Source organism: Maniola jurtina, chromosome 3 (assembly GCF_905333055.1).
Source record: "Maniola jurtina chromosome 3, ilManJurt1.1, whole genome shotgun sequence".
Classification (NCBI taxonomy): Eukaryota; Metazoa; Arthropoda; class Insecta; order Lepidoptera; family Nymphalidae; genus Maniola; species Maniola jurtina.
Window position 1 is genome coordinate 11090581 of NC_060031.1, and position 19941 is coordinate 11110521.

General features: G+C 36.5%; 1 protein-coding gene across 1 annotated transcript; it reads left to right on the forward strand.

The window, feature by feature from the left end:
* The first annotated feature begins 479 nt into the window (after positions 1 to 479).
* LOC123881223 lies at positions 480 to 15064 on the forward strand. The gene is made up of 4 exons (XM_045929920.1): positions 480 to 559; positions 1369 to 1453; positions 4548 to 4730; positions 14055 to 15064. Exons 1-4 carry the CDS (start codon positions 549 to 551, stop codon positions 14469 to 14471), a joined length of 696 nt encoding a protein of 231 aa, XP_045785876.1. The 5' UTR covers positions 480 to 548; the 3' UTR covers positions 14472 to 15064.
* The last annotated feature ends 4877 nt before the right edge of the window (positions 15065 to 19941 follow it).

Below are 19941 nucleotides of genomic sequence, written 5' to 3' on the forward strand. Positions count from 1 at the left end.
TACGTACAATTCATTTTGATGCAAAGTATGTATGTAAGTATAAGAGAATTTCTATTATAGTCGATTTAAATATTTTGAAACACCACCGCGCGCTGTTGGGAATGTGGATATCGCTAACCATCACTCAGCACATGGCCGGCTATGCGTGCAATTTTCAAATGTGGCTTCTTATATCGTAAATTCCCGATGTTAGCAAAAATTGTTTATAGACAGTCAGTGGGATGGTTAGCATTCTGCAGTCAATAAAAAACCGCTCTGGAAAATTTCACGGGCCGCTCGATAGATATTTACGTTCACAATGATTAATTGCACTATTGTTACGAGAAGGAAGTCGGGGTAGTCGACACTAAAGGCGTGTTCTGTGAATGGTGTACTGTGTGCTCACTGAGGTAGAGGTTTACGCGTTTTTAACGAGCGAAGGAAATACGGTGGAAGATGATTATGCATTCGCAGTTAATTTTGCAGTGTGCCGGCGCCCAACAGTCAGTTCCTACGCGCATACGCACTGCTGGTGGGATCGCGCGATATTGTATACGACACGCGTGTTTATGAGTGGAAGGTGTGTTTCTACCCTAATAAAATTATGAATAAACATACTCACATCTGAAATATAATATCTTATTAAAAACAATTTTTTTTTAATAAATATAAAAATTTACTACTGAATAATTAAATAAAAAATGCATCTTATTCAAATCTACAGTAACTAGGTAGGTGTTTTTTTTTGTGCTCGTAAGTACAGTGATAAAGAAAAATTAATTTCAACACATAAACGAATTCAATTCTTAAATTACAAGTGTAAATTAAAAATTTATAACACCCCCGACGATCCAAAGTATTTGAGTTTCCAAAACATCATTTTCAAATAAATAATTATGTATTTAGGCAACGTCCATCTTGACAGCTTGACATTTGTCTATTGACATAATATTATGAACCTAACGGTTATCTAACCTTCTTTTCTACAAGAAAACTAGAAAAGAGCTGATAACTCTTGAACGGCTGAACCAATTTTTTTAGATTATAGCTAAGAACACTCTCGATCAAGCCACCTTTCAAACAAAGAAAAGTTAATTAAAATCGGTTCATTCGTTTAGGCGCTACGATGCCACAGACAGATACACAGATACACAGATACACAGACACACAGATACACAGACACACAGATACACAGATACACACGTCAAACTTATAACACCCCTCTTTTTGGGTCGGGGGTTAAAAATAGACATTTTAGAACTCATTTAATTTGCAAGAGATGAAATAAAATTCACGAGCATACAAATGTTTAATAAAACAGTGCAGTTTATACACTGTTGAAGTTTTATAGTGTTTATTATTTTGTTAATCGTGATTTTACTTTGACAGCACTATGAATCTGAAACTAACCAACGTGAACGAGGTAAGAAGCTCTGTCAACTTGCTTCATAGCGCGCCTGTGTCTTCTGTAAAGGTAAATCTAATAAATTGTACATACCTACTTTAATAAGACTTTTTGCTTATTTACCTATCCAATTTTTTTACTATTTACTAACAGTGTGTGAAAAGGCAAATTGAATAGACGAACAAATCATCTGGCAGTTTGAGCTTTCTCTCTTCTGATGGGTCCGCGTTCGTGCTTTACTAGTATGTTATTTTTCTCATAGATAGTGATGATAAAGTGTGTCACTCGGGGTCAAAATATTTTGTTTTCGGGTAGCGTATATTGAACTCCTAGCTATGCTCAGGATTCTAATTTAGAATCCCTTGCTGCGCTTGGGATTCTATTTAGAATTCTTCACTCACCTCTGAATTTAAAATAATACCCTCAAGGAACAAAACGAACAAATCAATTGGGAGTTTAAGCTTTCTCTCTTCTGATTGTTCCGCGTTCGTGCTTTAGTATGTTATTTTTCTCATAGATAGTGATGATAAAGTGTGTCACTCGGGGTCAAAATATTTTGTTTTCGGGTAGCGTATATTGAATTCCTCGCTATGCTCAGGATTCTAATTTAGAATCCCTTGCTGCGCTTGGGATTCTATTTAGAATTCTTCACTCACCTCTGAATTTAAAATAATACCCTCAAGGAACAAAATATCACTTTGGCCCCTTGGGATACAAATTGCTATAAGTATCGTAGATTTGCTTAGCTTTCTGGAAAGCTTTCTAGATGCACACGGGTGCAACATTTCTCTCGAAATATTCTAAGTGATAGTGTAACCCTAGGTACTGAGAAGTTAGTTTTTTTGGTCTGATCGAAATAGCTTTTACTGATTTAGTAACATTTCGCGTCGTTTTCAAGAAAAAAGTATACCACATCTAGGTAGATACGTAGATTTGGTGTATAGTAAAGAATATTTTGCTTTACCATTTTTATTATTACAATAAGAATTAGATGGATACAATTTGTTTAGATCAATGATTTCTATTTAATGGACTTTAACATTTAGCACATTGCTACTCTATACAACAATAAATACTTAACAACCAAACTAAAATATTACTTACACGCAACAAAAATATTTCATTCAGACGTTATAAGTGTAAACTTGCTGCAATTTAATTAATGCGTGACTTTTTAAAGCTAGTATGCACACGATTTGTATTAGGTATCTACATTACGCAACTTAGTCCGCGTGATATTTTTTTAAATTGACTAGGATTTTTTTTCCAGGGATAATCCTGGTGTGTCCTATGTCCTTCGGGCTTCCCCAGCTATCCATTGGCTTTATGCCAATTTTTGTTGAATTCTCTGTAACAAGATTAGTATTAAGTTACAGTGCGCAGGTGCACCTAATCACACTAATATTATAAAGGAGAAAGTTTGTGTGTGTGTGTGTATGTTTGTTACTCCTTCACGCAAAAACTACTGGACGGATTGGGCTGAAATTTAGAATGACAATAGATTATACCCTGGATTAGCACATAGGCTACTTTTTATCCCGGAAAATCAAAGAGTTCCCACGGGAATTTTAAAAAACCTACATCCACGCGAACGAAGTCGCGGGTATCAGCTAGTTAAATATAAATAAATGCAGTTTTGTTTTCAAGTTATATAAAAAAAATTCTCCTTCAAGTTTCTACGTTTCAATTTTCCGTGTGTGCAAGGCTTTACGATTTTCAGCGAGTGAAATAATCGTGTTTGTAAAATTGTACAATACCTGAGCCACATGTTGTGATTTCCAACCCACGGTATTTTTACAGCAAGCTTTCAGTAAATTCTTTACGGGCGCTAAACATTTTGTGAATAGCTTTTAAATTAAGCGAAGTTACGTAGTTATATACGCAGTTATACATGTATTAGTTACGTAGGATCCTGTAATGTAACGTTAAAAGGTACTTTGATAAATTAAAATGTAATCGTTCTTGTAAAGTGTACAGCATCAGAGGTTTTTTTTTTAAATCTTCAATGTAAGAAGTTTTTCCTTTCGGAGCATGTAACTCCATAAGGCATCTATGTTTATTAAATAATCTACTTTCGTAAGGTCTTCTTGTACAACTGTAACAGAGCCGTAGCCTCATCCAACAGATATTAGGATAGGGCGCCGATACAGCCGCCAATCTGGCGAAGCATGGAAAATCGTGTAAATACCTCCAATCGCTCTACCTCGTTACGAACACATTCCACCAATAAGTGGTCTATCATAATTACTGTATCAGAGGTTTCGAAGTAAACAAGGAATCCTTATAGTTTCGCCCTCTCTGTCTGTCTGCCCGTCCCCGGCTTAGCTCAGAGACTATTAACTAAGGCTATAATTTGGCATGGGTACACATATTAATCAAGTGGACAAAGTGGTAAAATAAAAACTTTGGAAAAAAAGAAAACTATCACAGCTATAGCTACTTACCTACTCGTATAAATTGTGGCGGGCAACTGTAGGAGCCTACATTGGTTTATTAAATAAACAAGGAACTCAGAACCGAAATCCTGAATATTCAACGTGTCCCACATACGCACGATCATAATTTAATCATCCGCATTGATTAATTGACGTGGTTACTGTCGAAATATTGGGAGGAGAGATGGGTAATGGGTATCCAGTATAATCTTTATAAAAATTACCTGTATAAAAATTAATTAGTTTGTCTGTCTGTCTGTTCGTTACCCACTTAAGCGTTCGCAATCATTCATCCGATTCATCCGATTGAGTGGAAACTTTGTAAAGTTCGATTTTTTTTCCGTCATCATTCTTATGGCTAAGGTTTGCAATGCCTCCTATCTGTGTTCCTTACCAATTAGGCACAATCCGGGTAGGTATCTTTAAAACAAGAGTGAATAGACATCTTCTGAGTAAACGTAACCCATCTAAGGCCACATAATCACTTTCCATCAGGCGTGATAATGGTTAAGCGTGTGCCTATAATGAATTAAAAAAAAAAACTTCGTTTGTATTAGGGCGCTCGTTGAAGGATTCTTTCTTCATTAGACACGTTGCTGCTCCTATAGAGTGATCTGGTAAAGACCTGACAGATTCTATCAATACAAAATATTTACCTATTTACTTATTTAGGTAGGTATTCTAAAAACATGAATACTTTTACTATCCGAATTTGTACTTATTTTCAGGAAGAAAGGCAACGCACAGGAAGATTGATCGCGGTCCTCGTGGGGATCTGCCTCCTGATGGTGGCGCTTTACCATGCCTGGGTGCGGAAGATACCCGTGGTAGCCAGCCTGGTGGTACCTGCGCTTATAATGTTCGTGTACGTAGGATGGGTGTTGTACACCGCATCAAGAGATAAGAAAAGGGTATGTAATTTATTTATGAAAAAGGACCTGTTCAAATGTTAACAAGTGAGGCCTCTTGGTATTTCACTCACACCTAACAAAGTTATGTTTTTTTAGGGTTCCGTACCTCAAAAGGAAAAACGGAACCCTTATAGGATCACTTTATTGTCTGTCTGTCTGTCTATAGGGTACTTCCCGTTGTCCTAGAATCATGAAATTTGGCAGGTAGGTAGGTCTTATAGCACAGATACAGGAATAAATCTGAAAACTGCGAATTTGTGGTTACATCATTTAAAAAAATTAAAATGTGTTTCAATAAGTGGGGTATCATATGAAAGGGCTTTACTCGTATATTCTAAAACAGATTTTTATTTATTTTTGTGTATAATTTTAGATTTATTGTGCAAAATATTGAAAAAAATACCCGAGTACGGAACCCTCAGTTCGCGAGTCTGACTCGCACTTGGCCGGTTTTTTTAATATGCTCACTCTTCTAATAAGAGTGGGCAGGTTTCGACCAGGGGACTCCCAGAAAACTGGACTACCCACTAAAACTATCAGCAGTCCTACCTTACTGCTGTTATTTATTATGCAGCATCTTACCTGACAATTAAAGTTTGCAAATGTACCTATCTACTATAAATGTTTTATACTGTAAAGTCGCAAAAGTCTATCCTACCGCAATTTATTTACAACTAGATGATGGCTTGGCTCGCGTAGATCCAGATTTTTAAAAATCCCGTGGTAATTTTTCAAGCCTATCCGCAGAAGCCCGTCCCAGGGATGCAAGGTATATCTCTGTACCAAACGTAAAAACATTTATACGGATGAATCAACACGATTTTGGAATGTAATTCCTTACAGTATCAGGGTTCAGGAGTTAGGACCTCGAGTTCTACGATAAAATCTTTCTTTACTTGGTAGGTGCCTAACCTTGAGTTCTACGATAGAGTCTCTACTTGGTAGGTGCCTCCAATATTAATTTACTCCAGTTAACTTCATAGGCAGGTATCTAATATTAAAGCGGCTGTCTGAAAAAAGTCTAAAGTCTGAAACTCGCGAAACGAGGTGTTAGAGTGAGTATAGAAACTTTCCAAAATTGGCTTGAAAGCATAGAAATGTTCAATGTGTAAACAGTGCGGACTGATTCATTTACCGCCGCCTGTGCATCAGGGTAAACACCCGCCGTCCAATATAGAGTGATGCCGCTTTGACAGACTGTTTACGATCAATGAATTAGGACGCGTTCTACGTTCACTCAATGTCAAGAACGTATTTTTAACCACCGACCCAAAAAGAAGGGTGTTATAAGTTTGACGTGTGTATCTGTGTATCTGTCTGTGGCATCGTAGATCCTAAACGAATGAACCGATTTTAATTTAGTTTTTTTTGTTTGAAAGGTGGCTTGATCGAGAGTGTTCTTAGCTATAATCCAAGAAAATCGGTACAGCCATTTGAAAGTTATCAGCTCTTTTCTAGTTACTGTAACCTTCACTTGTCGGGGGTGTTTTAAATTATAAATTTACACTTGTACACCTAAAGACTTACACTTTATAAATTATTCTCCATTATCATCCTGTGGTGCTATTTGCCAAAAAAACCTGTTACGATTCTAGTTTCTGAAGTTTCTTCAATAAAGAGTAGATACTTTTGTATTTCTACTTTGGTTATAATTTTTATTTGTGTGGAGGTTGTATAATTTTGGAGATGGACACATATGTATTGGCGTCACTCAGAAAAGCAGGTATTATTTAATTATTTTTATGGAATTATTGGAATGTCCTCTCATTTACCAACACAAAAAACACAAGTTTAATGTGTAAGGTTATCCGAGAGTTTTAATCTAAACAAACTAATGCCAAAATAAATAATTTAATTAGAGCGTGATTGCTATCACAACATCTAATTATTCAGTTCACAATCCAAATACCGAAAATATGCGATATCGCTCCGAATCTCAGAAGGAGACTGAACTAAAACCTTCGAAACACCCGTATTTATGCAAGTTCAATCTTGTTGGCCTCCTAGCAACAGATTGTATGACATCGAATGAGCCAAATATCGATTTTATCAATCTACCTGCATTAGATAAATTATTAATTTTATATTATTTTTGACAACTCAAATCAATTTTTAAAAATAACCTTACATATGTTACGTACATACATAGATTGGATTATGTGATAATGGGCAAGAAGCAACTCGTCTGTCGGTTACACAAACAGATTGAAGCTCGAACTTGTTTATTTTCCCTTAATGTTTATAATATTAAGGTATGCCGCAAGGTTAAAGAAACAATGTACCATATTCTCAACACTATGCATATTTTCAACAGATGATAAAAAAATTCTAATAAATAAAAATATATTAATATCGGCAGACACTTCCGCCATTCTTACAGTAATTTAAAATCTGTTAAATATACCTACCTATTGTGTAAATAATGTACGAGTCTACTACGTTTACGAAGGTATTTTCATTTTTGATCAGACCATAATATGACCATAATATAGGAACAGAACTGATTAGGTACATTATCATCAAACCCATCGTCGGCTCACAAGATACTAATGCTAAGCATGAGTCTCCTCTCAGATTAAAGAGGGTTAGGCCATAGTCCACCAAGACATAGACCGACTTTGCACACCTTTCCAAACATTATGGAGAATTCTCAGACATACAGGTTTCTTCACGATGTGTTCCTTCGCCGTAACACGTGATATTGAATTATATTTAAAGGAATATATATGTACAATAAATAGTTGTTAGTAAGATAATACTTCAGTGCTTTTGCTGCTAAGGTTTCGCAGAGATGTCGATACAGGCAGGCGTCCGCTGTTTTGTTGTATTATAGAAAACTATGTAGTACTCTGATTTTTAAAAACGCTGCAAGCAAAATATCATATCGAGAATTACTAAGATGCTTAGTAAATAGAATCTGTTCCCAAAAGTTCATAATTTCCTTCCATTCAATGTTTTTTCTTAATTTTTATGCTCTTCTTCAATGGACATCGTATAACAGGAGTAGACTATAAAAAACCTGTGAATCATCAGCATTGAAATAAACTTGAACCCTATTTTAACTCTAACGTTACACTAAATATACATTTCTGCCCACACCGCCTAATCCGTTTCTAAATATTTATTTAATCCCAGACTCTAATTAGAACCTCTATCTTTTGAAAGATTCTTAAATCACCGAAAGGTGTGTTTACTTGCCACGTTTCATGTTTCCGATTCTCGTAGGTTTCAGTTCGACCTTGACAAATCAGTGTAGGTTGTAGGACCTCTAATAAAGTCTTGGTCAAACAAAAAACGTGACGACAGCGACGCACACTGGCAGGAGCATGGCAAAACGTCACAATGTTCTCGCGGTGCCTTTTTCCTCAGCCTAGAACTCTTTTTGAATTTAATAGAAACTTAAGAATGCTATGTACTAAGTTAAGATAGACCGAAGTTTATTTAGGCTACTATGGATCTGGCATAATCGCATAGTGTATTAAGCTCCCAAAAAAAACCAGAATTATAAAAAAACAGACTCCATTTGAAAATAAATATGTATTATGTACAACTGTAAGAAGCATGTCTTAATACGGAACTACGGACATGAAAATTAAATCCCAAAAGGGTAACATATTGTTTGTATATTTCACGCGGACGAAGTCACGGGCATAAGCAAGTTTTAATATGTTTTAGCTCCTGAAAAGATGTTTTCATTACTATCTAGCATGCCACATTGTCGCATGTTGTTGCTTCGCTGAGTTAAAGCCTTTTCACAATACGAAGACCACAAATGCCTTTAGGAAAATTTGCCGTAGCGTGTTGCGTGTTCGGACCTTACTCTATTTTCGATAGATTTCGGAATTTAATCTATATCTGCACATTTCTTGCACGTACTTACATGTGAAAACCTTTCTGATACGTGCCTGAAATAATAAATCGGATTTGAAAGATCATAGATAACGCAAACGATTTATGAAGTAAAGATATTTTTTCCTAGCCACAGTGCTACGTACGTAGGACGACGTAGGCGGTAGGAGTTAAAGGACCAAACCATCAAAACTTTTTACTTTTTAGGAATTGGCTGAACTTGGCCAAATGAAGTAGATAATATATTGAATAAGTTTTTTTCACCAACATATTCGCACACTCAATATAGATAAAAATCAATTACCGAGTATGAAAGATCATCATTTGAACACGTCTCAACCGATATTATGGCTGATTTTCTTTTGAACTCGTTCGTATTTATCAGGACAAGGTGGCATGACAGATTTTTTTTTTCGGAAATTTAAATAGAAAGTTAAATGGTACGAAAATCTGAATTACTTCTCATTTTCTTCCTTAGTAAATTGCATCCGTGTGAAGCTGGGGCGGATTGTTTGTTTATAATAAAAATTAATGATGGTATTTCAAAGTTCACAAAGCGATAAAAGTTACTAGAGACAAAATTTATCTCTGGCAGCACAACATTTTACACATCTTGATAAAGTTCCTAATTTAATGAAGTCTCAAATTAACTTTAAAGGTGTCGAAAATTAGATGTTCAAACACGATAAGGCTACAAGATAGCAAAGTGACATTATTAATGAAATGATAGCGACTACGGTTGTTTCTTTGAGTTTGTTTAGGTAAAATAATTTATTTGAATGCCCCGAAAATAATAATTTTCCAAGATGCATTCAAATATTTGTATCCTTCTCGGTAGAGTCTGACTGGGCCCATGTTTTGAAGAGAATAAAATTAACCAGGTAGACATATTCTGGAATGGATACCGCGTACCGGTAAGCGCAGTGTAGAATGACCTCCTGCCCGCTGGAAAGGACCTGGACGCTGAAGAAGGTGGCGGGGTGTGGGTGGATGAGGAAGGCGGAGGCTAAAATTAAAAAAAAAAACAAAATGCAAAATATTTTTATTCAATTAAACTTTTACAAGTGCTTTTGAATCGTCAAAATAATCTACCCCTGGTTCAGAATGCCATTCCTACCGAGAAGAACCAGCATGAAACTCGGCTAGATAGATATATCCATACAAGCTGATTGAATAGAAAAAGTTAAACAAAAAAGTTTACCATTTTTGTACTTAAACAGATCTACTTACCACTTTAAGTTACTATTTATTGTATTGAAAAAGTATGTAAGTAACTAATGAGATTTTTGTGAATAACTCATTATACTTTTAAACACCTAAATAACAGACTAGGATCGAGTAATTTATGGGATATCTGTCAAAGGGCAAAGCTCAATGGCGAATATCAAACCAAGTCTTGAAAGGGAAAAATGTAAGCCGCTAACATTTTCTAACCTTCGACCTTTGGTTAAATCTAATTGTTCTAGTCGATTCATGTTGTCTACCATACCATTGTGCTCGTTAGTATTAACTGGATGGAAAGTTATATCTGGAATAATAATATTATTATTGTTACGAGCTGGTGGTCGGGATTGTAAGTAGCTTTGGAGTTCGGTCTTGATTTAGATTTGAAATATTCCGTTCCAATTTTGAATTGTCCTTCTGAGTTATTCGTCTGTGTTCAAGATCTTTCTGACAGATGTGTTGTCTTGCTCTTACATTAGCGAGTCATTTTTCTTCCTCTTCTATTGTCTAAGTCGAGATCCTGGTGTCGAGTAGCGGAACCCTGTTATCACTAAATTTTCAAATTTCAACATTAAGCTAGTTGCACATTATGATATTGAAATATAAGAATTCTCAGATAGGTATAATATTATAATAATATTATATTTTCTACTGGTTCCCTGTTAAAAAACTGGTTAAGTAAACACATAAGTAACCATGCTATTTGCTTAAAATTTTTGGCGAACATGATTTCCAACCAACACCTGGAGGCGGTCCATTTATGCAGACCTTAAAGAGCGAAACTCTCGTGGAACCATGTCAAGAAAGTTGCCAAAGACAGAAAGACATAGAAAACAACTATAATGCAGCCCTAAGTTCCACAGGGGACTAATAATACTCAATCATCATCACCATGTTCAATCACATATCAGTACCTATGTCCTTTCAACATTATCAAATCCATCTTCCAATTTATCTTATGTTATGTTTTAGGTCTAAAATGAAAGACAAAGCGGGTGCAAATCGCTTTCAATTATATTGAGCACCGAGAACTAAAGAAGTCATTACATTTTACGATGGAGTGTTAGAACGAACGTTTCCAATTTAAGTTCATTGCCCAATTCTCCACAATGTGACGAGCTGTTGGTGTCATTCCCTGTTTTGTTAGCACAATTTAACTAAGACTATCTAGTGGGAGGATATTCTGAAATGCCACCTAAACTACAGAGTGCTAAGTATGAGAATTTACATTTCACAAAGGTTGATTCAATTTGAGAGTCGAAACACAACAACTTGAAAATAAAATGATCCTGAAAATCCTTGATTTAAAGGCAAAAATTCAGTAGGTACCACCTATTTTAATTTCGCGACGTCTCAGTGCAATAACACTAAGGTCTAAAATTAGACAAACGACTCTCTTTCTTTCACGTAAACTCTTATCTCTTAACTCTCTCTCTCTCTCTCTTAATTTAGGAGAATAAAGAATCAAGCGGTAGCCGTCGAAAAGACGCACCACCATATTGCATCTACCACAAGATAACCAGAAACAAGGGTACCTACCTAACCTATATTGTTCGGCTCACGTTAACAAGTGAATCAGGCCTGCCTATATTATCATCTACATTAAAGTTTACGATTAGAGTTTCCGTATGTTGTAGTTTATACTATATCTATAGCGTAAATATATCTATACTGACTACTACTAATACCAATTACATGTATAACCGTAATATTATTATGAAAGTAGCTGTTTGCATCTTTACCACTTCGATACTTAGGTATTTTGTTGGTTGTGTGCTGTGGTTGTATATAATCAATAAGCCAAGTTTCCAAGAAGGAACTATGAGAACCACATCATATTTAACGCTCAACTGGCAACAAGTGCTCCTCAACTACTAAAATTTATGAAGTTATAAGGTTGAAACACCTGACACCCGTTGCGGTTTTGTTTACCGCCACCCACCATTGAACCTTGTAGGTATATATCTTTCATTTACTTGTGTTAAATTTTTGAACACGTGAACCCCGTTAAATACATACTGTGAAGCGACAGCGACTTCCTTCATGTTTACAAATGAGCTGGTGTTACGGTCGTAGCATCTACCCGTATGTCTAGATATGTGAACGAGTGATCCACAACTTTTGATCTTGGAAAATTTAAGAGATTCCGCGGGATTTCAAATAAAACTTAATTCCAAATGGATGAAGTTGCTTCGTACAGACGGGCATGGACGACGTTTTGTCATACTTGGTAGAAATGGACATGGACTAGATACGTTATGTCCTAAAATTAAATAATTTGACGAACTCGCTGGCGCAGTGGCAAGCGCTGTGTTCTTATTAGTGGGCAAAGCCGTGCCGCCAAGCGATTTAGCCTTCCAGTACGATGCCGTGTAGAAACTCAAGGAGTATGGGTTGATAAAAACTACCATACCAACCCTTCCAGGTTAGCCCACTTTCATCTTAGATGGCATCATCACTTACCACCAGGTGAGAATGCAGCCAAGGGCTAACTTGTATCTGAAGCCGTGGGTATATAACTAATCCTAATATGGAATAGATGATTCTATTTATGGTTTGATTATTCAGTGGCTAGGTAGGAACTAACTGACCGGGACAAAAGCTTCATACCCAGCAGTAAACCTAAATCCAATCCATGTGGGACACGATTTGCGAGTCACCGAGATTGAGAGAGAATGTACCTAGACGTAAAATTTTGTTGATACGTTTCTGCTTCACTTTAATTTTCTAGCTTTGCGACCAACAGCTAGACTAGAGATTCGTTTCGCGCGATTTTACGACGACTTTGTGGTTGGGAGCTAGTGTGTGGACATCCTACACACCAATGCAGTGAGATGTTATCAGTAGGTACATTACTAGAGCTCGTATAGTCCCGGAAATTGGATTTAACATGATAAGTGATGACAAGAGGCATCATTTGATGATGGATAAAGGTGCAACTTAGTTTCAGTTTTTTTAAAATCTCGTGGGAACTCCTTAATTTTCCAGGATAAAAATTAGTCTATATCTGTCTCGGATAAGTAACAAATAGATGATGATGACTTCGTTCGTCGTGGTGGATTTAGGTTTTGAAAATCCCGTGCGAATACGTAATTTTCTATAACAAAAAGTAACCGTACTCCCTCAGGACGCAAGATATCTCCGTCTCGAATTTCTTCGAAATTGGTTGAAAAGCTGGGTCCCCAATATTGTTATCTCTATCATCTGATGCAACTCTTATGGTACTCAAGAGCAAAACCGACGGATATATAAAATTTAAATTATGAACGTTTTTCGTTCCAAACTTCTGATCACAAAAATAATAATTAGGAACGATTTTTGACTCCTGATGGCTTGAGGTTTGCTCCTCTATAGATATCATCTCTTTGGGCCAGTGTATTTAAACTTTACAGCTATCTGCTTTTAGCTATTTGTTCCGCTGTAAGCGAGTCTCATCGTTTACATTGGCAGCCTTTGTTCTCGAAATAGTGGTTCAATTAAAATGTAGTAAATAGCGCGTTATTGACGGTAAAAACAATATTATAACGTTTTATTGTACCTACCAATAATATTTGTTTTGCATAATAAAATGATGATGTATTGCTAAAATAAAGGTATTTTGTGTAAGCATAGTTTAGGCACGTTTAGGTATGGGGTACCTAAAGTGCATAGGTTCCGAATTCCGATCAATGTATTGGAGGATAATAGTTGGTGGTTTAACATTACTAATATTTGTTAACAAAGTATTCCGTAATATTCTCTGCTAAGACAACAGCTCCTTAACCAGTAACTGTTGTCCGACAGCCGAATACCTATTAGTGAGAAACGAGTTAGCTGGCAACGAGCTGTAGCGATAGTTCACAGTTTTGTAGCTAGGCTATGAGCGAGTGTACGACGTACGTGTGCGACGGCCGAGTAATCGCCCGTCATAGTACGCCAAGAAAGCGTCCCTGAGACGTTTTTTTTTGATAGCTCTAGTCAAATTAGTGCAGAGAGAGAGAGATTTCACTAGCAGCATACACACTGTATAACCACTAATTATCAACTATAAATATTATAAATATATATATCTTTTACTGCCCTGGAATCATATATCGACTGTACATTTCTTGAGTGAGAACTGTAAATAAATGATATACCTAATATAATAGCTAATCCCTTCCTTGGTGGCAACGGGACAGCTGCTCACAGAAAAACAGAGTTTACAGCGGTCATAAAAATAACTATCTTAAAAAAAGATATATCATTTATTTTGGTCTTCTTGTTTTTCAGTTGCTGGCAGCACAAGCGGCTCTGAACGCCGTTATCACAGACAACCCTGACAACGATGGAAGAACTTCCGAAATGTCTCAAAGCAATATAGAAATATCTGTCATATCGAGCAAAGAAAGTTCCAAAGTCAATACACCCGACGGTTCAACTCAGAAGGACTGGTCTGAAATATCATCAGCACTTCGAAAAGGATATCGGAAAACTGAAAAAAGGAGCGTTTGTTTTGTCAAACCTATAATTTTGATTAATGATAAATTACCAGAGGACTTGGATTTAGATCAGAAATGGTCGCATATTGTTGAAGCTCTCGCGGTTAACGAGAGGTTGAAAGTGCTTCAGCCACGCAGGAAGTTTAAGCGGAAATTCTGTAGAAGCAGGCGGCATGCAATATTCAAAAGATCATATTCTATAGGGTAACTGTAGGTATTAAATGATATTTAGTTGCTGGCAATGTGAAATATGGAGGACAAATTGAGGATCCGGCGAACAAAACGGTGTAATTACCTACACTACTGATCGAAACACAATTTTCTTTAATCCAGACGTTATGGGCCCACTCTCATTTCCAAGCAAAATAGACCTGAAATTGAGTCCAAAGTTCACGATTTTCACCACGGAATACAAACTTAAGTACCTACTTATTTTCAAGCAAAACGGCCTAAAACTGTGATAAAATTAAGCCCACAGTTCGTTATTTCAATCAAAACGTTACTATTACAGTGAAGCTTCAACAGTTTTCATTCAATTTTTTGCTTCTCCTGTAATTTTTTTGCGATTTTAGTGCAATTACATCGTTTTGTTCGCCAGCTTAATCTATCTAAGAAGCTAGGATGGCTTTAACTAGGATTGTGAAAGCATGTTATTTAAGATTTATATGTAAATAGATGAGTTATTTAGAAAATAGTTATTTATAAATTAACTTATATAGTTATTAACAGCTGCAGATAAACAGTAAACGGTAGGAAACATAATATACATAGTTACAAGAATGTGCGTGTACAAAAGACTTAAATATTATTATTAGCTAGGTACCTACGTCATTTTATATGTTATAGGTACCTAATTTACACTTTGATAAGTAGCAATAAGCTTATAAATCTTAGAAGCTGTAGATAGATAATATTTTAATATTTTATATTTAAGGCGTCTGTTATTTTACCAAAGATACGTCAATAAAAATTCTAATTGTCGTTTAATTTTAAGAAGAATGTTCTTAAAACTCCAATTCTGGATTATATCAGCAAAATGTAGAGACTACTCTTATAATAGTAATTAATATCCATCTGTTTCTGAAACTCCTGGTAACAAACTCAATAACAACTTTCTTGCCAGAAATCAGTTAACCGAGTAATAAATATTACTTACTTATTTATCTTAATTACGAAATGGCGCACGCAAGTAAATAAACTTATTACCTACCTGTCGACGTTGTATGTTTTTTATTAGATAAAAATGATCTTTTTCATATACGTACTTATAGATTTATTAAGAAACTAGATGACCCGCCCCGGCTTCACACGGGGAGTCTACTTATTCCGTATAAAAATATGGGTAGGAATTTGTTATACCCATTAGTAACACACTACTTACTACCTAGTGAATTAATGTTCTGAATCCAATGAAACCACTCAGAAACTACTGAATCGATTTTAATAATTTTTTCACCATTAGCTACTTTATCTAGAAGGTAGCACTAGAAGTGGGCACATAATACTCGTATATATAGGAACATTATAATATATGGGCAGCTTGACGCATCGCCGCTTCAATTTGCAACTGCATCCTAGTAAGGTCTGTAAGTACTTTTTTTTTTCTCTCGTCTGGCTTTACACTGATTAGCCAATGTCAAGTTTGTAGTTATTTACAAGTTAGGGAAACTATATGTATAAGTATGGACTTCGTCTGTGCCGGCGCCCGGCGACATACACGCGGTGCCCCTTTAGAGCGCTTCCCAGTCAGTTCCACCAACAATAAACACCAGCAAAACACAAAAACCGGCCACTTCTAACAAAAAACACTCCAAAAAGGCACAACACGCTCGCCAGCAAACGCCACCACAGACGAAATCCATAAGTACTTAATAAATTCTTTCTATCTTTGACAAACACGTGACTTTTGAGCTGATGATAACGACTGCTCAAGAGTTTGTGTACCATATCCAACAATCAACTGACATCGTCACTGCTCGTGTTGTACGGCCACTTTAATTCAAGCACAAAATCCTATGACGAAACCAACGATAGAGTATATGTGGGAGACACAATAGAACAGAAAAGAAAATAATTATGTTTTTATTCAAAAAACAAGTATTTTTGAATACAGGCTATTAGGTCTACGTACCTAAATATATTCATACAAACAAACGAACAGCTACACTGCTAAAATTATGATTAAGAGGAGTCTCTCCGTCACTCGCTCCATACAAACGTAGTTCCAATAACATTTGTATATTAAGCAAGCAAAGTCCATGAAATTTCGCAGACATACCTATTCTAGAAACTAATATCTATGCCTGTGGTTTTCCAGATTTCCGTTAAAATATTCAGTTTCAAAGTTACGCGTTCTTAAAAATTCACATACAAATCTTTGAGCCCCTGTAATTTTAAAACTACATATTTTAGAAAAATCTAAAACACATCAGGCACAGATATTAGTTTCTAGAATATGTCTGCAAAATTTCATGGACTTTGGTTGCATAATATTCAAATGAAATTGGAACTACGATTGTATGGAGTAAGTGACGGAGAGAGCCCTGTTAAAACTTGTCCGTTGTCGGTGAAATATGTTTTGGCGTAGAGAATTTAATTTTAATGTACGCTGCTTGATAAGCTATTTGTTTACTATGTTCTTGTTCCATAAAGGGTAGAGGTATATAACGGATAACTTATAACAATTTCCCGCTATTCATATAGGTACATAGTAGGTACGAACTACGAACATTGAGCTAAATAAATCAGGAAGGGCCTTCAGACATGTTTCAAAAATGTTTTCTTTTCTGTAACTTGTCATTTGTGTTTTGTGGTGCAGTAAAGTATAAACATACATACAAACATACCCCCACTTAATGTTTACGGACGAGCCGGCGGGGGTTCGATCCCGGGCACTCAAGCAAGTTTTAAGCAATTAAATATCACTTGGTTTAAAGATGAAGAAAAACTTCGTGAGGAAACTTCCATGTCCTAAGAGTTCTCCATGAATATTCTCAAAGATGTGTGAAGTCTGCCTATATCCGCACTTTCAAACCACTATTTTACCTACTTAGGGGTTGAATTTTCAGAAATCTTTTCTTTACGTCATAATAGACGACTTGATGTCTATACGTCATAATACATAATCGGCCCGATCTAGTGGTTTGAGCTGTGCGTTGATAGATCAGTCAGACAGCTTTCCCTATTATAATATACTTATTAAAATAGATTTAGATTTGCTCCTCCAGTGATATAGTATTCCTCAGCTCTACGCTCGTATATGTAAAGCTTGTCTATTCCGTAATTGCTTTTCTTGTTAGTGAAAGGCTGTTATCGTAGTAATTGTTGGCGCATCACATTTGACCGAGACCTAAACAATACCTACAACCTTTGAACTGACAGCCTTTGGGAAGGGGATAAGTAATCTAAAGATACTTGCGCTTGGATGCTTTTGCGGCTTTTTTGTTTTAAGTTTTTTTGTATATGACAAGACGTTAAAGCTCGTTAGTGTTTGTAATATATATATAAAAGGAAAAACCTGACTGACTGACTGATCTATCAACGCACAACTTAAACTTTTGGATGGATCAGGCTGAAATTTGGCATGCAGATAGCTATTATTAGCTATATATTAGCTTTAGCTATTACGATGGCATCCACTAAGAAAGGATTTTTGAAAAATTTCATGCGTAAGGGGGTAAAATAGGGGTTTGAAATTTGTGTAGTCCACGCGGATGAAGTCGCGGGACTAAGCTAGTTTTTTTACTAATAAATATCTGACTATGAGAAACATTTGTCCAGCTACCTATTTATTTACATATACATGACCTAGTGCTTAAAACGATACTCTCTAATTCGGGAGTCCCCCATTCGGGTGCTTGCCCGGGATCGAACATCCAACCCCCCGAATTTAAGGCTGAGGGCTCAATCACTACGCTAGATCATCACTTTCAAAATATGAGAACAGTCAAATTATTTAAAAGCTTGTATTTAATATTAAGCTTGTATTATTTCGATTTCGCCAAAACCTTTTCCATTCCAGGAAAGTGTAAAACTTCACTTGTAATTAGTGTGAACCGGCGCGTGACATTATTGGATTTGATGACAATGGAAGAAATAAACGAAAAATCTTTTTCTCGCAATTTCTTCCATTGTATCAATTTTATACTACGTAATTTGATTTCTTAAGGGAAAATAATAATGTCACAATTTTCCGTATCTGAGACTAAGAATAAAAGCGTATCCGACACTGCTCCTGGAAATTCTAATGAAATTCAATAATACAGAGAAAAACGTAAGTATCTCAATCTGGCTCACGAGGTTACCGTCATGTGGCATATGGAGTCCACTGAAGCCATCCCAATCGTCTTCTGTGCGAAAGCGTTGATCCCAGTCAGTTTCATTCACCATCTGAGGCAACTCGGGTTCCGTGGCAGTGAGCTCGCATGTAAAATGTCGATAGCGGTGTCGCTGGGCACGGCCGATTCCTCTTAACCTTTCGCCCCTGTGTCCCCTGCCGGAGTGTAATTCTCCGCCCGTTACAATTAAGTATGTATTTATTTAACTCGTAACCTTATTAATTGTTATATAAATATGCAGGTTTATTACATTTTTTTTTGGCTTTTATATCAGGTATTGGGCGTGAGAGTAAGAAATATGGATAAATAGTATAATGCTTGGGGTCAGGCAAAAATCTCTGATCTAAACCTGCGCAGTGGGTGAATCATTGATCTATTCAGGCACGACGGCGAAAGTGTGTATCATTGAAAACTTAATCTTCCTTCAGGAATATGCTGAAATATTATAAAAATATTATACAAGTTCTAAAATACATAATACTGATTGGCATTGGTTCTTCGTTAACCTCAACTTTGACGTGAAAGCAACGTATATTAAATCACGTCGAGAAAATTTGTTATATCAAATACCATCGCCCACTTTGTCGCTTACATTGAATATTAAACGACCGCACGCCAGGTAGGTCTAATATTATGTTTGACGAAACTGATATTGACATAATAAGCACAGTTTATCGAGCAAGGTAGATAGGCAATACCTACTCAGCTTATGAAGCACATATTATGATAACAGCACAATTACCTATTACCTACAACGTATAGAAGCGACATTCACTCCTCCCGCCGTCGTCGTCTGCAATGTAATGAATGGCACGGCTATTGGCACTACCGCAGCAATGGCGTCATTTGGTTCTCACCTTGTTGTCACTTGAAGAAAAACTGATGTTGCTCATAATATAGCGTTATCTTGTCTTGCTCGATTACACATACACACAGACACGCACGTGCGCACGCACGCGCGCACGCATGCACGCACGCACACACACAGACACGCCGGACAGGCCGGTGTCCCGTTAGTAGTAATAGGCAATTAATTCAGGTGGTAAAAATCTAGTATGGAGAGTCGGGGATAATAGAGTTTGGAGTTTTAGGAGACCTCCCCGGAGGAGGGCTGAGAGCTGTGGTTTTGTAAACGGGAGACCCCAGGTTTGATTTCCGGTAGTGATTCGAATACCTATTTATAATTTATCTGATCTGGTCTTAAACTATGCCCAAGCAAAAACGTCGATCCGTTGCTCCGTTGCGACGTAATTCAAGGACAAACCTGCAAACCAACAAATATCCGTACGTAGTCGAAATTCCTCGAACACGTACGAAACGATTTGCTTCCTCTTTCCTAAT